Raw genomic sequence first — 17,751 nt, 5'->3', positions numbered from 1 at the left:
GGGAGCTGGCCCGGCGGCCGTTAGGGGCGGGGCGGGGCGGGGCGGGGCGGGGCCGGCGGCCGTTGGGAGGGCCGCGGTCGCCATGGCAACGCGGCGCGGGCGCCGCCGAGCCCGCGGGCGAGATGCCGCTGAAGGTGGTGGTCGAGCTGCGGGTTGACGCGGTGAGAGGCGGCGGGAGGTCGGCGGAGGCAGCCGGGGGGCGGGCGGAGGGGCGGAGGTCTGTCACCCTGGTGCGTGCGGGAGGGACCCCGAGGTGCGCTCACCGCCCAGGGTGTGTCGTGGCCGCCGTTTCCCCCGACCTGCCCGCCTTTTGGCCCTTTTTCCCAAGTGGGGGGCAGTGAGTAGGGCTTTGGAGTTTTTGCGGGTGTAAAGACAGGTGAGAAGGGTGTGCCACGGAAAAGTTGAAGTAAACGTGGGGCTTTTACTGCTGTGTCACGTTTGTTCGCCGAGGGGGTTATCGCTGGTGTGCAAACGGATGACACGTTGCTCGTAATAGGTCTTCTCATGAGATGTAAAAAAAAATTAATACTTTTTACTCATTCGCTCCCTTTTAGGTATCAAATATTTCTGGGGTGTGGAATGCTAAGGTCTATGAAATCAGTCCGTGTTACAAGGAACTGGTAAAAAAGAAAAGCCCCAAATACGCTCACAGTGCTTGAAAACTTTTAGTATGAAAGATGTAAATATAGTCGAAGCTTTGTAGATCTTGCAGCCCTTGCAGAGTATTTAGATGATACCAAAGCGGTTTCTTGCATCAATAGGAGATTGACTGTAAGCTGAATCATACCCTACATGCCAGTTGTACCTTTTTAACGGGAATTTGGCTTATCAGTTGTGAAAAAATGAGAAAAGTCTATAATGCAAAATTAAACAATATGGTTATCGTTTCATAAAGGAGTCCTGAAAACAATGCAGAGCTGCCAAAAAGATTGCAACAGTGTGCTTAGAAATTGAATTTCTCACCAATTTCAAAGAGGGATGTTAAAGAGTTAAACCACTAATTTGCATATGTATTTATGCCAGGTGTATTCATTTTGAATCTGTAGATAATAATTTGTGAATTTATCTTAAAGAGCTTACAGGTCTGTAGCTTTTGCAAGTAAAATGTTCATGATAAAATTTTGGAATAGCAACACTATCATTTTTATGATAATTTATCACAAAGTGGCATAAAATGATATAATGTGATGACTTTTTAAAACAATGCAGAGATATTTTGGTGCCAGGGTAAGCTTTTTATATAATAGGTGCCAGGGTAAGCTTTTCAAAAGAGCTTATATGCGCTTCGTAAGCATGAATTGAGCTGCAGATTTTATAGGGCTATGTGCTTTTCTGTTCCCAGGCATTTCTGAAAGCCCCTGTGCAGAAGAGCAAATCTGTAACCGCTCCTAGTGTAAATGAAGCCAAGGGCCTATTGAATACCTTCTGAGATAGGGAATGGTAATCCTGCAGAATGAGTCTGATGCGTGTGTGGATTTAAGAATATCATAAGAAAATATATACGTTTCTTTCTCTCCTAAGGTCACGTGTCCTGGTGTGTTCCTGCCAGAGAAACATGACGTTTATCTCAGTGTGTGCATCTTGGGTCAATACAGAGAGACGGAATGCCTTCCTCCTGTTTTCCCTCTCTTGTTTCATGAGAAGATGTTGTTTGAAAAGGTGACTTTCACTTGTTACATGCTGCAGGCTAGAAGGTCTAATGCCTTGTGCTTTGTACAAGCTGTAATTCTTGCATAACCTAACTTTTTGTGCAACTGGCGGTTAGTTCTTGTTTTGTATGCATTTCAATGTAATGCGATGAAGTATTAGACCCGTTGCTAAAAAGGAATAGTTTTTAACTTCAAGATTTTACAGTTTGAGCTTTTATTGATAGTGGTGGTAATGGGAGGGCATCTCCAAAGACAGTTCCTCTGTAATCTCAGAAATGACAGTGGCATAGGAGAATAATCCCCCAAAATTATACTGTTTCAGGTATTTTTGTGTGGAAGCAAAATGATATCTGTATTCAAGTATAGCTGTCATCTGTTCAAGATTTTTATTTTAGCAGCAGACATATGACTTAAATGAAGATCCAAACCAATGATAGGCAAATGCTTTTGCCACCATTTACATGCCATACTAACATCTGAAATTGGTGCGAACACAAGTTTTCAGCCTGATTTTTCCTGTACTGTACAATATGCTCGGTAGTTATGATTTTTTTATTATTATTATTATTGGAAAACTATGTTGGAAAAATGGCTTAGGGCAAGAATGGCTATGTCTATTGATAAGCAGTACCATGCTGAAACCATTGCAAAACAAGAATAGACAAAGTTTAGAGGAACTCTGTCTTTTTCTACTTACTTATTTATTTCTGACTCACCCTCTTCTCCATTCTGAGAAACCCTTTCTTCAAACTACTCTCTGGGTGTCTCTGTTGCTCTAAAACTCTTTTCACATGACTGGAAGAGAAAAGGTGGTTACTTTCCCTGGTTACTGTTGACACAAGTGAAAAGCTACAGTTAACACACGTGAAAGCTACGGAGTAACATCCACTAGGACTTTGCTGCATCTTGAGTTGGACGTAGCTCTGAAGGCATAGCCTTTCAGCTCCTCTGCAATACAAGCCCATATCCACGTTCTGACATGAAGTTAAAAATGAAGCAGCGTAACCCACTTTTACAGAAGAGTAGTTTCTCTTAAGTTCACCTAGTGGGAAGAGGAGGATCAGGGTAATTATGAAGAAGTATGTGGTGCTAGATAAGTTCATAGCTTGTTTTACCGCATGGTAATGTGTTTGTGTACTGGCATTTTTCATTAGTAGGTGTTAACTAGTATGAAGCAACATATTTTATTTCTCAGGGAAAACATGTGCTTTATACAGCCCTCCCCAAAAGGTTGTCACTAAAATATTGTCTGAAGGCACCAATGTTATTGGAGGAAGGGTGTTGGCATGTTCCACGAGAAAAGGAGAAGCAACCAAAAATGATAGAATGAGTGAGATATACCAGAGGGCAGCTTCTTTAGAGAGGTAGAACATTCAGCATGAAATCCTGGCTGCAATTTGTGTTAAAATTCCCATTTATTGCAAAAGGATCAGAATTTCACTCCAAGGAGTAAGAAAAATATCTCTGAATAGAACATAATTTGCTGTAGTAGAAGGCACTAGAACTAAATGTAGGAAAATATATTTATTTCACGTAGAAATTTCATGAATGAAATTTTATTTCATTTAATTTTTATAAAATATCCTGAATCGTCTTTACATCATACATACAAACAGAGGAATACCTCTTCACGCCTACTCGTTTGCCTTTTGTCTATGTGGGAAATGACCTGTGCTTTAAGATGCTTGCAGCTAGGGCTTTTAATTTTTCCTTTTGGGATGTGTCCCATAGGATTGGCCAAGAGTTCAAATGTTTTCCAAATATACATTTCCTAATTGCATTTGTACTTCTGGTGTTATACTATTAGTGGAATGGTACTTATGGTACTATAAGCACGAAATTTTTTTCATATAAGGTGCAGACTGTTGTGAATTTGATATAGACAGTGATGTAGATACAGTTTCAGATTTAAATTATTTTTTCCAAAATATCACATACTTTAAAAATGTAAATGACATTTTAAAACATATACCATTTGCATAGATGTGTAATATTTGTTTAGTTCACTTTTGCTTACTGGCAGCATGAGAAACAACAGGGAAAATGTATTAAAGTGTTCTATGAATGCTAGATTGTTAAATGAATTTGTGCTATAATTTGTTAACTCCTGACTATTGTCCTGAAGGTCTTTGAAAGTGCTGTAGATCCTGCTGCTGTAACTGAGATGCTTGAAAGTAAGTATAATTAAAAAAATGCTTGGAATAGATGAATGAATAAAAATGACAAGGTAGTTCTCTGTATTCACATAATCTCTCTGCTTGATTATCCATGCCACCATTCGGGTGGCAGCCTGCACCTCCCCTAGAGTGACTGGCATGATTTTCCATTCTTAGGCCAGGCTGTGTTCTGAAACTTTGTGTAACGCTAGGCTCACCTGACCAGGCTGAGGGTTTTTTGTATCTGCAATTCTTCCTCTTGAAGTCTGTAACACGTCACGAATTCAGTGACTGAACAGTCCTTTTAAAACTACAACTTTATTTATTGTTAGCAGTGGGGGTTGGGGGGAGGAAGAAAAAAACATTTACTGTTACCTTCATTCTGTTTCATCACTGCAAGTAACCTGCCCAATGCAGCCAAGACTTCTTCAGTCATACTGATAGGAGCAGGTGCTATTGTCAGTTTAAACAGTTAGCAACCCTTAGTTTTAATCTGGTTAGGATCTGTTTGTTCTTACTGGGTCTCAGCTTTTTGTCCTTCTGGACCGAGCCACTCTTGTAAGTTCAACAGAAGGTCAAGCCAGAAGCCATTGCCTCACTGACTGCCCCATTGTCCTATAATCCCATCAAGTGTCAACCACAGAAGGTTGCTTTGTGCTAATGCTTCTTTCCTGCTTGTTTCTTTTAAAGTATTAATAATACTCTTATAATAAATACTCAGGAACCCGTCGAAACATAATATTGATAATTAAGGACTAGCTCTAAATCTGTCTGTCTCCTTTCTCCGCTGCCTTCTGTTGTTTCTCCTCTCTGCTTTACTTCCTTCTTCCATCCTTTCCTATCAAGTTAGTTTTCCGTTTGTATGCCACAGGAGTAAACAGTAAATCTATTCTATTTATGTGGCCACGCTGCTATAATTTATTTTTCATCTTCCAGGTAATGTAACGAAGTTTGAATTAACTCAGCTTGTATCTTCAGGTAATAGGCAAGTAAATATTTTTCCAGGTATTAGTTAATTTAATAATGAAAAGGAAATCAGTGGATGCTAGTTTTATATCATGACTCGTAACTTTTTCTGCTCAAAAATTACACTGGCTCCACCAGTCCTATTTCCTTCTTCTCCATCACTTCCTCATATATATTCTTGGGTACGCACTTCAGGTGAAAAACATTCATCTTCTGACTAAACTTATTGAATAAGTGGTTAGGGGCGCTCATATGGTTTTAGTTTTCTAAAACTAGTTTTCATCTTGTTCATTAGTTTTCATCTTGTTTTCTAGGTTGCCAGCAATGTCTAAACAGATCATGAATAGAGTTTATCTTGGAAGATAATACTGTTGGTCTTTTACAGACTTCATATTCTACTTTTTTATAAGGCAGGAGAAAAAAACAAATGGACGCTGGGTGGCAGATGAGTGCTGTTGTTAAGGTCACTGATTATGAAGTATTTGTATACGTTCTAAAACTGCAGGTAGTGATCACTTTGTAAAAAATTGGCTGTTCTTCCATCATCGCAAGTTCAAAATATACTTTATGTTCCCTGTGTAATAAATATCACCTGTACATTTTCAAAATGCTTTGCTTCAGATGTTCATCTCTCCCTTTCTGCTTTGCCTTTTGTTTTCAAAGGTTGCTGATATAATAAAGGGTAATATGTGGTGTCATTCCAACTTCAAAAAACGTTCATTGATATAGGCAAAAGGAAAGGCAAAGAATCAAATGAAAGAAATTTTTTGTTATTTCTACTTAAAATCCTAAGCAAGGCTAAAAGAGCTTTGATCTGTCTTACTCTAGAGACAGTGAACGTTGTCTTCTCGTAGGGCTAATTCCATTCAAACTTTGTGGATATCAGAATCTCATGTAGCTGCATGTAATGTACAATGCTTTTGTTCCGAGCGTAGCCAGGTTTTCTTCGTGTTTCACAGGACAGAAAATCAGTTCAGTATTCTCACCCCTTTAAAAGGGGTGAGACTGTATTAAAAAGTGGTAAGGGATTTAATGGTCTCATCAGTGTATTCTGGCCTTTCAGAACACCTGGTCTTTATTCTGGATAGTATCTACATGTCTTCCATGAATCAAACTTCAGATGTTTTTTCTCTCTCTCTCTTCCCCTTCCACCCCCCCCCCCAACAATGAATATGCAGTTGAGAGTAGTTTTTTTAAAATTATTTTTATTTTAACAGTGGAAAGTGTTTCCCTTTTTCAACTTTATTAATTATTCCTCGTAAGAGGAATCAGTGCCAGCCTCTGCCCTTCCTGGTGTCTGTGTACAGCAAAATTGACTGTTTGCTTGTTTTCCTTTTTGTAGTATATTAAAAGTTCTTTCTGGTCATTAACAAGCTGGGATCAATAAGAGAAGACAGTCCTTACATGAAAGTGACTAGAAAAGATCATACTTTGAATAAGGTCAAAAGTGTTACTCTCTTTATTATCATTTTCTGAAAACTTCTTTCCTTATTAGCATTGTTTTGTCTAGAAATCACCGAATTGTGGGGTTTGTGTTTAGTCTGATTAGAAGGGAGCAAGTCTCCTTGCCTCTGTAAAGATACAGAATGCATCCAAGTAAAGGCAGTAGCAACTTTTACCTCATGGTGTCCAGAACATGACGTTACGGTGTAATGCTGGGGCCAACCTAACTGCTCATTTCAGGAAAGCAAAACCCTCACCAGTTTCTAAGTGGAGCAGTTGACAGTATACCTTACCGTCCTGCTGCAGAGGATGCTTATGAAAGTATCTTCTGTCCCTTGCTGTGCTACATATGCAGAGCAAAGCTGACCTTCCTCTCCATTCATTTGGAGCTCAGGTAATGCAGTTCTGAAGGAAGAGAAGAGCTAGAGGCAAGTGTGGTATGTGGATACTTGTGCCCTCAGTCAGAGGGACATAAGTCTCATGTTCTGTGATTGGGTAGGCATTTATGTGATGCTTAGTACATCGCTGGCTCTCTGGAAGAGCAATGGCGACTGTCACACTTTAAGAGCAATGGCGACTGTCTTTCAATACCATTTTAAAGATAACGGGTTTGCTGAACAAACATTGCAATGTCATAATCTCCTGTCAATATTTTTGTTGTATTCCTGTGGGCAGCTGATCTGAGTAGTTAGTTAGTTTTTCATTCAGTGGGGTGAGTCCTGGTCATACTGAGAGTACTGAGAAGACCTCTGCTTAAACCAACTGGACATTTAGCATTCTATGTATGAACACATAAATTAGACATACTCCGCAGAAATTATTTTGAAGGGCATTCATCTTCTAATCTCACCAAGAGATGCTGGTGTTCATCTCTTATGTGGTTGAGTTGTCTCATAGGTAAAACGAGGAACAGATTTTAATTTGGGGTCACAGCTTTGTAGACAATCCGTACAGTATAACTGGGCAGTCTGCCTTCAAGCCTTACAGTCATTCCCATCCGTTAAATGGTTTGGGGCACTCGTGACAGATAAAATGTTAAGGATAGCATCAAAGTGCACTGTTGGTATGCTAAGCCAAATCTTTCGTAACTAATGAAAGCATAAATGGTTTCTCTCTGTTTTGCCTCTGCCTATTCCTGACAGTATCTTTTATGCACAAGGGAGGCAGCATTCTGTCAAGGGCATTCAGAAGTTACTGAGTTTGCATTGCACATCTATCTATTTCTTCATGAAAATTCCGTAGCAACAGCCCTGGCAACTATTTTTCTGTGTGTGTGTGTGTGTGTGTGTGTGTGTGTGTGTGTGTTTTTTTTCATACAGCAGGAGATGACCTTGCATTTTATGAAGAGAATACTCGAGATTTTCTGTTCCCAGAGCCTAAGCTGACTCCTGCATATCCTGGTGTGGACAGAGAATTATTGATGAAAACGTCTTCTCATTTCCCAGTAAGTTGCCTGTAAGTGATATTTACCACGTGTGTCTGGAGAAGGAGGAAGGCCGGCTGCCTAGTAGCAACTTTAGAGGAACGGCGTTTGATTACACCTTTGATCATCTTGAGCAGATGCAGATGCTCAGGTCCTCTCTTTCCTTTGGAAGTGTCTCAGAGAACGTATCAGACATTTACTAGCCTAACAATTACATCTGTTAGTCACAGACAGTAAGAAAAATCTCTCTGTGTAGGCAGGAGAGAAGGCCTAGTAGGAAACTGATATTCGTTTACACACCTCTGTTCTCAGCATCTCTGAAGGCACCAGGCAATTACCAGATTTTCAGGTTTCTGTGCATTGATTGCATAAAAGGGTGCCAGCTTTCTGTCCATTTTCTTTCCTCCATGTACAGGTCTCGTTTTATCACTCTGCTCTGTTTTCACTCATCTCTTGGGGGGGGGGGGGGTGTCTTACATTTTTTTTATCTTAGGGAATCCTTCCAATGCCTATTCTTGCTAGGGTTCATGGTTTCCTAAAGCAGCAGTAGCAGCCTAAAAAAAAATACATTTCATCCCTCTTACTGCTTTATGGATTGTTATGCAAAAGAAGCAATCGATTTGACTTGAACTTTATTAATTGCTCTACAGTGCAGTTTATAATAGCTCTGAGCAGAAGCAGAGAGGAGCATCCTTTCTGCAGACTCAAATTTCCATTGATTGATAATCAGAAAGTTTTTGTGATTACTATACAGGCTAGGAATGTTGTCATTTCATATGCAAAACTGATTTTTGCGTGAATTACAATGTAAAAGATACATTTTTAAAAAAAAAGTAACTATTAGAAAGTTCTGTCTAATGCAGTAATTCTTACCATATGTTTGGATTTTTGACAAGACAGTTTGCTGAGTTACAAAACTAGATGACTAAATCACTTTTGCCATGACAAAATGAAGTCAAATGTTCCATTTAAGTCTGTGCTAAATTTTATGTTATGATCCTTACTGACTGAAAGTCCAATTTTACAATTTGTGTGTTTTTAGATGTTTTCACTTTTTAGGGTGTTTTATGTGGATAACATATATTAATTACCTTGAGACTCAGTTTCCAGCTTGACAAGCCCACTGAAACGATTACTAATCTGAGCGTGAATTGTGAGATGGGGTCTTAACCCTTGTTTGTTTTCCTTTTGTCTACATTTCGTATAGTGCAGATTTGTAGGAGTCTAAATGAACGAATGGATCAGCTAGTTTTCTTTGAATAGAATCTACATACCAGGGGACTCCTCATATCCCACTGACTTTCTGCTGATGTAAATCTGTTGATTTTAGTATTTTCTACATCTTTTTTCCACCTCTGCAACAAATGAAGAATGTCCACCGAATTCATTAAACTTGCCTCATGCATAATGCTTGGCTTTACTGGTAACTGAGCTTATAACCAATGTAAGCATTTTCCTATAGGCTGTACTGTTCATACAGCTTCCTGAACAAAACAAAGTCCGTTTGGTAAGTCTTTTCAAATTGTATTTAAGGAATATATACATATGGCTTTCTAGAAATCTGGACCAGGATTAGAATAAGAAGCAAATGGAAAGGTATACACTGACCTCTGTGGCTTTTTGTTAGGTTTATGCCTAAGATGAATTGAAGCCTTCCTTACTGCTTCCTGCTGAATTTTGTTAAAATGAACCTACTGGGAAAGATTTTCTATTTTTATTCCTGTTCAATCCAGTGAAGAAGAACTTGGTATGACTCAAAGGTTTTTACGTAGTAATAACTGTGCCATGGAATGTTCTTTCCTGCCTATTGGTATCTAGATCTCTCTGCGTATCTCAAAATCCACATAAATATATTAAGTAACTGTTTGCATCAGTAGCAGTTGTCCTGAAAGGCTGGTGATCTGGGTGCTAAAAGCTTAGTTAAATATATGCCCTTTATGGTGGATTGCATGATTTTTAATTGTTATTTTAAAGGTAACTACTGCTGTAAACTTTCTTTTGCTTACTTCAGTAGAGGATTGGTAAAAATGGTGTAGCAGACAGTCTATTTTATAATACTATTATGGCCAGAATACCAAGAATTTGTCACTTCAAATTTGGCAACCTTTGGGAGCTCCTTTCAACTGGTAGGGAGCAGCAGCTTGGCACTGCAAAGAAATTGAACCTGGAGGCAAGGAAGACTGCTTGTGCTTCACAGTTAAAGAACCATCCCACTGTGCTCCATTTGATTACTACGACATTAACTTATTTTCTTGTTGCTGCTCAGACCTGGCTGAAATACTTTTAGCTAAGGTAAAAATTCAGTATGGATGCAAGACGCAAGATGGACTGCAAGACACAAAACACGGCTGTGTTTTCCAAAATGGGTTTTAGGACATCTCTGTTTTGTACTTGCTGATGATTGCTTAGAGATAATGTGTCATGTTTATAAAACAGAATGGTGAAAGAGAAAGACAGGAAATATATTACTCAGGCTTTTTGGCAGATCAGATAAATAGCAGGAATGGCTGGAAGATAAAAGTTGCCCATTAAACAGAGTTCACTTGCTCACCCTTAGCTTTGTACAGGAAAGTGTCCTTGCCTACTTCCTTCTGTCCAGGCATTATTCTTTTTGGCTTGACAGTCAGCCAGTAATGATGGAGAGCTCATTTCTTTGCTGCTTCATCTCTGTTACTTTCTTTTTCTCTGAGGTAGGGGCAAGTATGCTTTGCAGGTACTGTGCTATGATTTCCCTGTCACTCCTCCAGAAGAAAGAAGAACTGCTAAAATGCAAAATTCAAAGTTGATGGCAAGCAAACAGATTTTTTTTTTCGGTTACAGATTATAATCATCTTTCACAATATCTAATGTGGCATTACCTGCCTTGAAAGGAAAAGTGTAATTCTCTTTTCACACCGGTTTGGAAAGTGTTCTTTGGAACACCGTGATCCATCAAGAAGACTAGTGTGTGAATACAGCTGCTAATCAAATAGTAAAGAGCTATACGTCCTTTCTGTGGTCCAAAGCATTCTGCTCAGCTTTCCTCGCAGTCCTGGCTTTATGAGGAAATGCTCTGGGACTGTGATGGTGGCTGAAGTGTATGTTTTGATCTTGCTGCCCATGTGCATCATGCTTCCCCTCTTGCAAGGTTTATGTCTGTAAAAAGAATCTCTTGCATCCCTGCTCAGTGCTAGTAGGCTGGATGTGCAGTGTGAGATCAATTTGCTGCTTTTCATAGCCAAACCGTTTTGCAAACTGTTCCTTGCTGGTGAGTTTGCCACAAGTCTTTTCTAGTTCCAGTGCCTCTTTCAGTCACTTTTGATTCTGCAGTTGCAAAAAATATCTTGAAATGTTCTACCTGAATGTTGGGGTGGGGGATGTATAGACAATGATAATATTTTTAAACTTTTACCTTGCTGTTATTTTTAAGGGAATAGCACCAAAAATAGAGTTTTCCACAAGAACAACCATTACAGAGCTTCCACTTCAGTGCAGAGGGAAGAATTACGTAAGTAGTTATAGTAAGGATTCAGGCCTGGTTAAATTTGACTAGCCTTTGATAGAATCTGCTTGTTGCACCGTTGTATCCTTTGACACCTTTGTATCTAGTCTTCTTACACAGCAATGGCAATATGACAGGGGCCATGACAGGGGTCCTAGATTGTGTCATAGCAATAGCAAATCTGATTGACTGTGAACCAAAGCCACCCCTCTCTTAGTTTGTCATTTGCTATTGAAATTGCTCTTATATCCTAATTATTGTGTCATGGCAGCACAGTAACTCATTCCGGGGAATGCCAACAGAAACAAATAGACCTTGACTTGTTTTCTAAAAAAGGTAGCATTTTGGCAGATAATGATCTCTTGATATGATGGTTTGTGTCTAGGTTTTACACATGTTTCTCTTTGCATGGTTTTGCTTAGTGAATACGTGTTTTTCTCCTTTACTTACAGCCTCTGATCTAGACTGAACTGCAACCAGTTAGTCCTCCTCTGAGACAGTGCTATCAGTTCTTGCTGTGTTTTCTTTAGTGTCTATCTGTCTAGTAGGTTATCTGTTATCGATGAGGACAGAATTCTGCCCTCTGTGCTGGAACAAAACACTCACAGGAGGTGAAGCTCTTCTGTTTCAGTAATGGCTGCTGAATTTGGTTCACATAATATGACTGTTGACCTGAGATCCTTACAGGGTTCACCTGAATAAGCTCCTGCAGAAGTCAGGATTGCAAGATTTTAACCAAAGTTCTCAAAAAATGCATTTGCAAACTTAGAAAATTGAGGAAATACCAACCCTTTTCTGGGTTCAGTGGAGGTCAGTGCAGAATATTTCAGGGTTGAGCCCTAGAACAGAAGTTATACAACAGAGAGAAAATGGAGAGAGATGGGATGTATGCGTCTATGCTAACTTCCTTTTGTTTTGACTTTAACATGTTCTGACAGAATCACAGATTCTTCCATTTTAGTTTGTATGTACAAAGATCTAAATTCTGCCCTCACATGGTCAGTAGGTCATTGAATTAAGTTCTGGTTAGAGCTTACCGTTTTCTTTGCAGGGAGGTTGCAAATGACTTGTACCTGTTTTTACTCAGATATTGTGCAACGTTTAATTTGTCTGCCAGGCTGAAAACAGAACAAGGAATCAAAGATCTGCGTCTGCATCGCCCAAACGAAGGAGCAGGTCATTAACACAATGCAAGACATCAATGAAAAGGGATAAGATCTACAAAAGGCATACAAGGTCATTAAAATCAAAGGCTCCTTCTCCAAACACTAGAAACCACTTATGTGAACTTTCCAGAGAGAACCAGCAGCAGCTGTGCAGACTGAGCCGGGAGTCTGCTGAGTGCAAATCAGAAAATGAGAACAGGCCACCATTTGTAGTCAGACATGTAAGTCCTAAAATTGCTGGGAGAATTTTTGTTAGGATAATAATAGTATTAATTTTTGTCTATCCCATCTTTTTCTATCCCATTTTTGTTCATCCCATCTTGGGGTACTTGGAAAAAGAGAAGCCTGAAGAAATTTAGTAGCAGCAAACTGGAAAATATAAGCTGAAATTCTTTTTTGTTCAGTATGTAATTGGCCTGTTGAACTCTGTAACACCTAATGGGAATCAGGACAGTGAGTTAACAACATTCAGGAAAGGAAAGACATATTAACAATGAAGGATTCAAAGATACATTTAGATAAGATAAAAATATAATAAATTTTCCCTCCCCGCTTTGCTGTAGGACAGAAACTGATTAGTGCTTTTCTGTAGTTAGTAAGATATCCGTGGACAGTTACTTTCATATTTTTGAGAGATTCCATGTGCCTCCTTCTGAAACTCTGGGGTTGACTGGACTGTGCTTATTGACAGACCAGTCAACCTGTGACGGTGATTGTCAATCCCCTTGATTCTACTTTGACCCATCAAAGTCCTCTGTTAGTCACTTAAGTCAGTGGAAGTGTTTCTTGGGTTTCATCAAGCCTTACACTGGGCCACTAGGGTGTCTCATCTGAATGTTTTGAAGTACTGTCAGTTTATTGTGACGATATTCACCTGGCTATTTGGTTGAGAAAGAGGGAGGGAGGTTCTCAGGTGATCAGTACTTCCAAGCTAACGTGATAGCTATCTAAAACTTTTCACAAATATTTTATTTTAATCTGTAGCAGGCTACATTTCTTAAATTTGGCCTTGCATGAGATTCATAAAGTCATTTAGCTTGAAATGGACCTCTGGAGGTCATCTAGTCCAACCCCTCTTCGAAGCGGGTCTAGTTAGATTAAGCTGCTCAGGACCTTGGGCCGTTATGTTTTTGAATATTTCTGAGGATGGAGATTTCACAGTTTCTGTGGGCACCTGTTTGACCACCCCTATGAAAAAAATAGTCCTTGTGTTGAACTGGAACTTGAGCTGTTGCTTCTTGTTCCATTGTGCTTCTCTGAGAAGACTCTGCCTCTATCTTTCCTACATCTTTCCGTTAGTTGTAGACAGCATTAAGGTCTCCCTTCAACCTTCCCCTTTAAGGCTGAATTAATCCAGTCTTCTTAGGGTCTTCTTGTATGTTACATGTTTCAGCACCCTGATCATTCTGGTGTATTTCTGCTGGACTGTCTTGTATGCCTATGTGTGTCTTATACTGGGCAGCCTGAAACTTGACACAGCACTCAGGATGTGGTATCACAAGTGCTAAATAAAGGGGAAGGATCACCTCTCTTGACCCGCTGGCTCCAGTTTTACTAATACAGCCTAGGATGTGGCTGGGCTTCTTTGCTGCAAAGGTACGTTGTTGGCCCGGTTGTCCACCAGGACCCCAAGGTTTTTTCCACAAAGTTGTTTTTGAGCTAGTTGACAGCTGCGTGGCCTTATTCCATTCCGTGATGCAGGACTTTGTGTTTACCTTTGTTGAACACCATAGCATTTCTGTCAGCCCGTTTGCCCAGTGTTTTGAGATACCTTTGAACAGAAGCCTTGGCCTCTTGGCATATCAAACGCTCCACCCAATTTGGTGTAGTCTGGGAACTTAATGGAAGTACTCTTTGCGCCATCATCTAGGTGATTAATAAAGATGTTAAACGTTATTTGTTCTTTATTGACACCTCTAGTAATTGGCCAGCAGTTGACTTTGAACCACTGATCACAACCCTTTGATCCTGGTGGTCCAACCAACTTTCCACATGCCCATTTATCCTGTCCATATCGCACCGATTTGGGCATAAGGATGCTACAGACCCTGCCAAAGGCTTACTGAAGCCAAGGTAAACGGCATCTACTGATCTCTCAAAGATCCATTGGGTTATCTCATCGTAGAAGGATACCAGGGTAATAAAATGCAATTTGCTCTTGGTAGATCCATGTTCACTCTTCCTAATTGCCTTCTAGTTCTTTGTATGTTTAGACATGGCCTTTAGGAAGATTTGCTCCATAAACTTTCCAAGGACTGAGGTTAAGTGACTGATCTGTAATTCCTTGAATCCTCTTTCTTGCGTTTCTTGAAGATAGGTATGATGTTTGCATTTTTCCTATAGGACTCTTCCCCAAGTTGCCTTGGCCTTTCAAAGACAACGGGGAACTGCCGTGCAAATGACATCAACCAGTTCCCTAAGCACCCTCAGATGTATGCCATCCAGACCCAATCTACTTTTGAATAACCAGTGTGCTTAAGCGAGCCCTAACTGTATTTTCCTCTACTGTGGGTACTGCTTTGCTTCCCTAGAGCCTGCTAATAGGCTCAGGGACCTGAGAGGCCTGAGAGCAGACCTTATAATGAAAAATGAGGCAGAGAAGGCATTAAGTATCTCAGCCTTTTCAGTGTCCTTCGTCATGGTCCTCCTCCCCATTGAGCAGCAGGCCCATATTTTCCTTAGCCTCAAGTTTACTAGTGGTATATTCACAGAATGTTGCCCTTCACATCTCTTGCTATGTTTAACTCCAGATAAGCTTTGACTTGCAGGCCATCCTTGCAGGCTTAGGCAGTGTCTCCTGTACTCCTCCCAGCCTCGTTTCCTCCATCTGTATACTTAGTTTTCATGTTTAAACTCAGTCAGAAGTTCCCTAGTCATCCATGCTGACAAGCGCAGGTTCCTTCTGCGCAGCTTCTTATATAACATGCTGTTATGTACTGTTCTCATTTCAGTTTCCAAAAGCTCTAGCCTGCATCTGGCATTAAACTGCTGTGCAGTCAAGGAAACACTACCAGTCATTTGGGGGTGTTTACATTTTAGCGTGGAAAGTAGAGAAAATGCAGTGACTGGCAGCAAGACCAGTCAGTGTGGCGTTAGAGGGCTATCTGTCTATTGATCTAACCAGTTATTGGAGTGGCGAAATGAAAGAACCCTATTGGTAGGAATGAAGTCAGCAGGATTTGCAAGCCTAGGACAAGCTTCTCTGAGGAAGAATCTGCCTTTCACAATAAGCAGCAGCTCTAACTTACAAAAGAAGACATCATCTTTTGGAATTATTGGTCCTGCAGATAGCTGAGGACCAGTGCAAGAGATGAAGAGTAGAAAGTTTCTAATTTCCAGAAATAATTTACCGCTTTATGTTCCTACAACTTGTGTATGTTTCTTGCTGTACGTTTTGTCCTGGAACTTTCTGTTCTGTGGGAAGTCTCTAATTTTGAAATTAAATCAAAAAACAGAGCAAACTATGTTTTCAGAGGAGGTTATTTTGCAAAAATGCTTGCATTGTGGCTATGCGCATTTCTCCACTGGTGTGTGTTTTTGCACTTTTAAGGGAAAAAAGAGAATAGAAGAGGGAGGAAGAACGAGTTTATTATTTTCAGTAAAGGCTGGACATGTGTGTCCTTAGGCTTAGTTTTTATAGGTTAAGAAGTGCATCTTCTATTATTTCTTCATTTTTAGGTGGACAGTTCCAAATCATTCAGTGAAGTAACCGCACCGTTGTCTTACTGTAATGTGAAGAAAAGTGCAAGATCAGGAAGAGATTCTCTTAAATTTCATGTGAAACGAGGTACCTATAATTTGATATCGGCAATAATGAGATGTTGCTAATACTGCCATTGATATTACCATGTATCTCAAAGAAAACTTTTTACAAAATACATGTCCAATTTTGCTGTTTGTAGTTCAGAAGAACTGATCACAAAAGGAAGTGCTGCTCAGGATGAACAGGTGGCAAAACCTGAAAAAGGTGGTAGAACGTAGGCCAAATAGAAAGAAGTTCCAGGAAGTGATTTCTCCCTTGCTGAGTAGTATACCCCTGTAAAGAAAATTGATCTTGAATTCAGTTCAGGAAAAGGGATCTTGATATCTTTGTTCTTCACTGTCTGACTTTGTTTTGCTTTCTTCAGCTATATGTTGCTTCAGTAAGGAGTTCTTTAAAGGTCCTCATCCAAAGTCCATTCACATGAATAGCAATATTTAAGGGGCTTTGGATGAATACCTTTGTCAGTATGAAGTTATCAATTTTTAGGCATCATCTGTTCTGCCCCTTGTCATATGCGAAATAGTCATAATCTAATCTGCATATTGGGAATGGCAATAGAGCCATACAGTGCAAGAAAATCTGTGTATTTCTCTTCTGGAAAGTAACTTGGTACAAAGATATCCTTCTTACGCATCTGTATTTCTTTAGAGTACCCAGAATGTTAAGAGGTATTACCTAATGGAGGTGTAGTGTAGCTGGGGTAGTTTCTCCAAATCAAAATGCTGTAATACAGGTACATAATGTAATTGAAATTGATAAAGAGCATCCTTGTAAGAAACATTTTATGTAATTTCATTTTTACTTCAGTGCTAATGTACTGAAAGTCAAAGTACCAATGTAAAATTAATTGCTAGTAATATCACTGAAATTTTTTTTTTTTTTTTTTTTTAGCTTTAACTTTTGATAACTGTGAAACATCAAATACCTCAGTTAAGGTAATTTTAAAATAACAAGTGGAGAATTCCATCTCTTCTGTTACTAGCTTAGTCTATGTATTCTAAAGAAAGAATTCCATGAGGAGATTTGATGGTTCAGAAGATGGTAATGGGTAAGGCTAATTATTTGTCATGGAGGAAATGTGAAAGATATCATAATTTGACTCTGGGAAAATGGAAGCCCTGTAGAATTATGCAATCTTACATATATTAAAAAAACTTAAATTCACATTATTTTCACCAAAAATCCTTTATTTTGCAAAAATTATAGGACTAGTCTATGTGAAAGTTTCCCTTCCCAACTGTACTGGACATCTACAGCCCAAATTTTAGTAAAACCTGTAGAGAAGTCTAACTTATTAGTGGTTTAGGACTAGGTCAAAATAGAGAAGAACAAAGGGCTTTTTGCCAATGCCTGCATTCACTCAGAGGTATATCAAATAAAGACATATCTGTGCTAGCCTAACTTATTTGACCATGAACAGCAGCAAAACTAATGTAATATGGCCCTGAATGGGAGTTCCTTGTGCAAATGCAACCTCTGGTCCAGGATTCCCTGCACAGCTGCTAATGAAAGTCACTGCTAGCAAACTAAAACATGAATTACCTTGAAACTAGTTCAGCATTTTGTCATATGTTGCATTAATACATCTGATTAAACTACAACTATACCCCAGAGGTTGTAGCTGTGAGAAATATACAGAAGTTTTCTACAGAGAAGCTGTAGTGAGGACAGATCATTATAGCAGTATGATAAATGGTTGCTTCC

At 39.5% G+C, this 17,751-nt stretch overlaps 1 protein-coding gene across 8 annotated transcripts in view; it reads left to right on the top strand.

The window, feature by feature from the left end:
* SPATA6L (spermatogenesis associated 6 like) overlaps positions 1 to 17,751 on the top strand; it is a 29,954-nt gene that overhangs the window by 221 nt on the left and 11,982 nt on the right. The window contains exons 1-10 of one of the 8 annotated variants that reach the window (XM_009672600.2): positions 198 to 1,440; positions 1,522 to 1,659; positions 3,775 to 3,823; positions 4,742 to 4,783; positions 7,534 to 7,658; positions 9,100 to 9,144; positions 11,047 to 11,124; positions 12,236 to 12,505; positions 15,963 to 16,071; positions 16,939 to 16,982. In XM_009672600.2, coding sequence (XP_009670895.2) covers positions 1,438 to 1,440; positions 1,522 to 1,659; positions 3,775 to 3,823; positions 4,742 to 4,783; positions 7,534 to 7,658; positions 9,100 to 9,144; positions 11,047 to 11,124; positions 12,236 to 12,505; positions 15,963 to 16,071; positions 16,939 to 16,982 — 903 coding nt within the window. In that variant the 5' untranslated portion in view covers positions 198 to 1,437. Of the gene's footprint in view, positions 1 to 60; positions 162 to 197; positions 1,441 to 1,521; positions 1,660 to 3,774; positions 3,824 to 4,741; positions 4,784 to 7,533; positions 7,659 to 9,099; positions 9,145 to 11,046; positions 11,125 to 12,235; positions 12,506 to 15,962; positions 16,072 to 16,938; positions 16,983 to 17,751 lie in introns of those variants that run through there. The other 7 variants (XM_068926567.1, XM_068926566.1, XM_068926564.1 and 4 more) reach the window with 7 other exon arrangements.

Source organism: Struthio camelus, chromosome Z, assembly GCF_040807025.1.
Source record: "Struthio camelus isolate bStrCam1 chromosome Z, bStrCam1.hap1, whole genome shotgun sequence".
Taxonomy (NCBI): Eukaryota; Metazoa; Chordata; class Aves; order Struthioniformes; family Struthionidae; genus Struthio; species Struthio camelus.
This window is presented reverse-complemented; position numbering and strand designations above follow the sequence as displayed.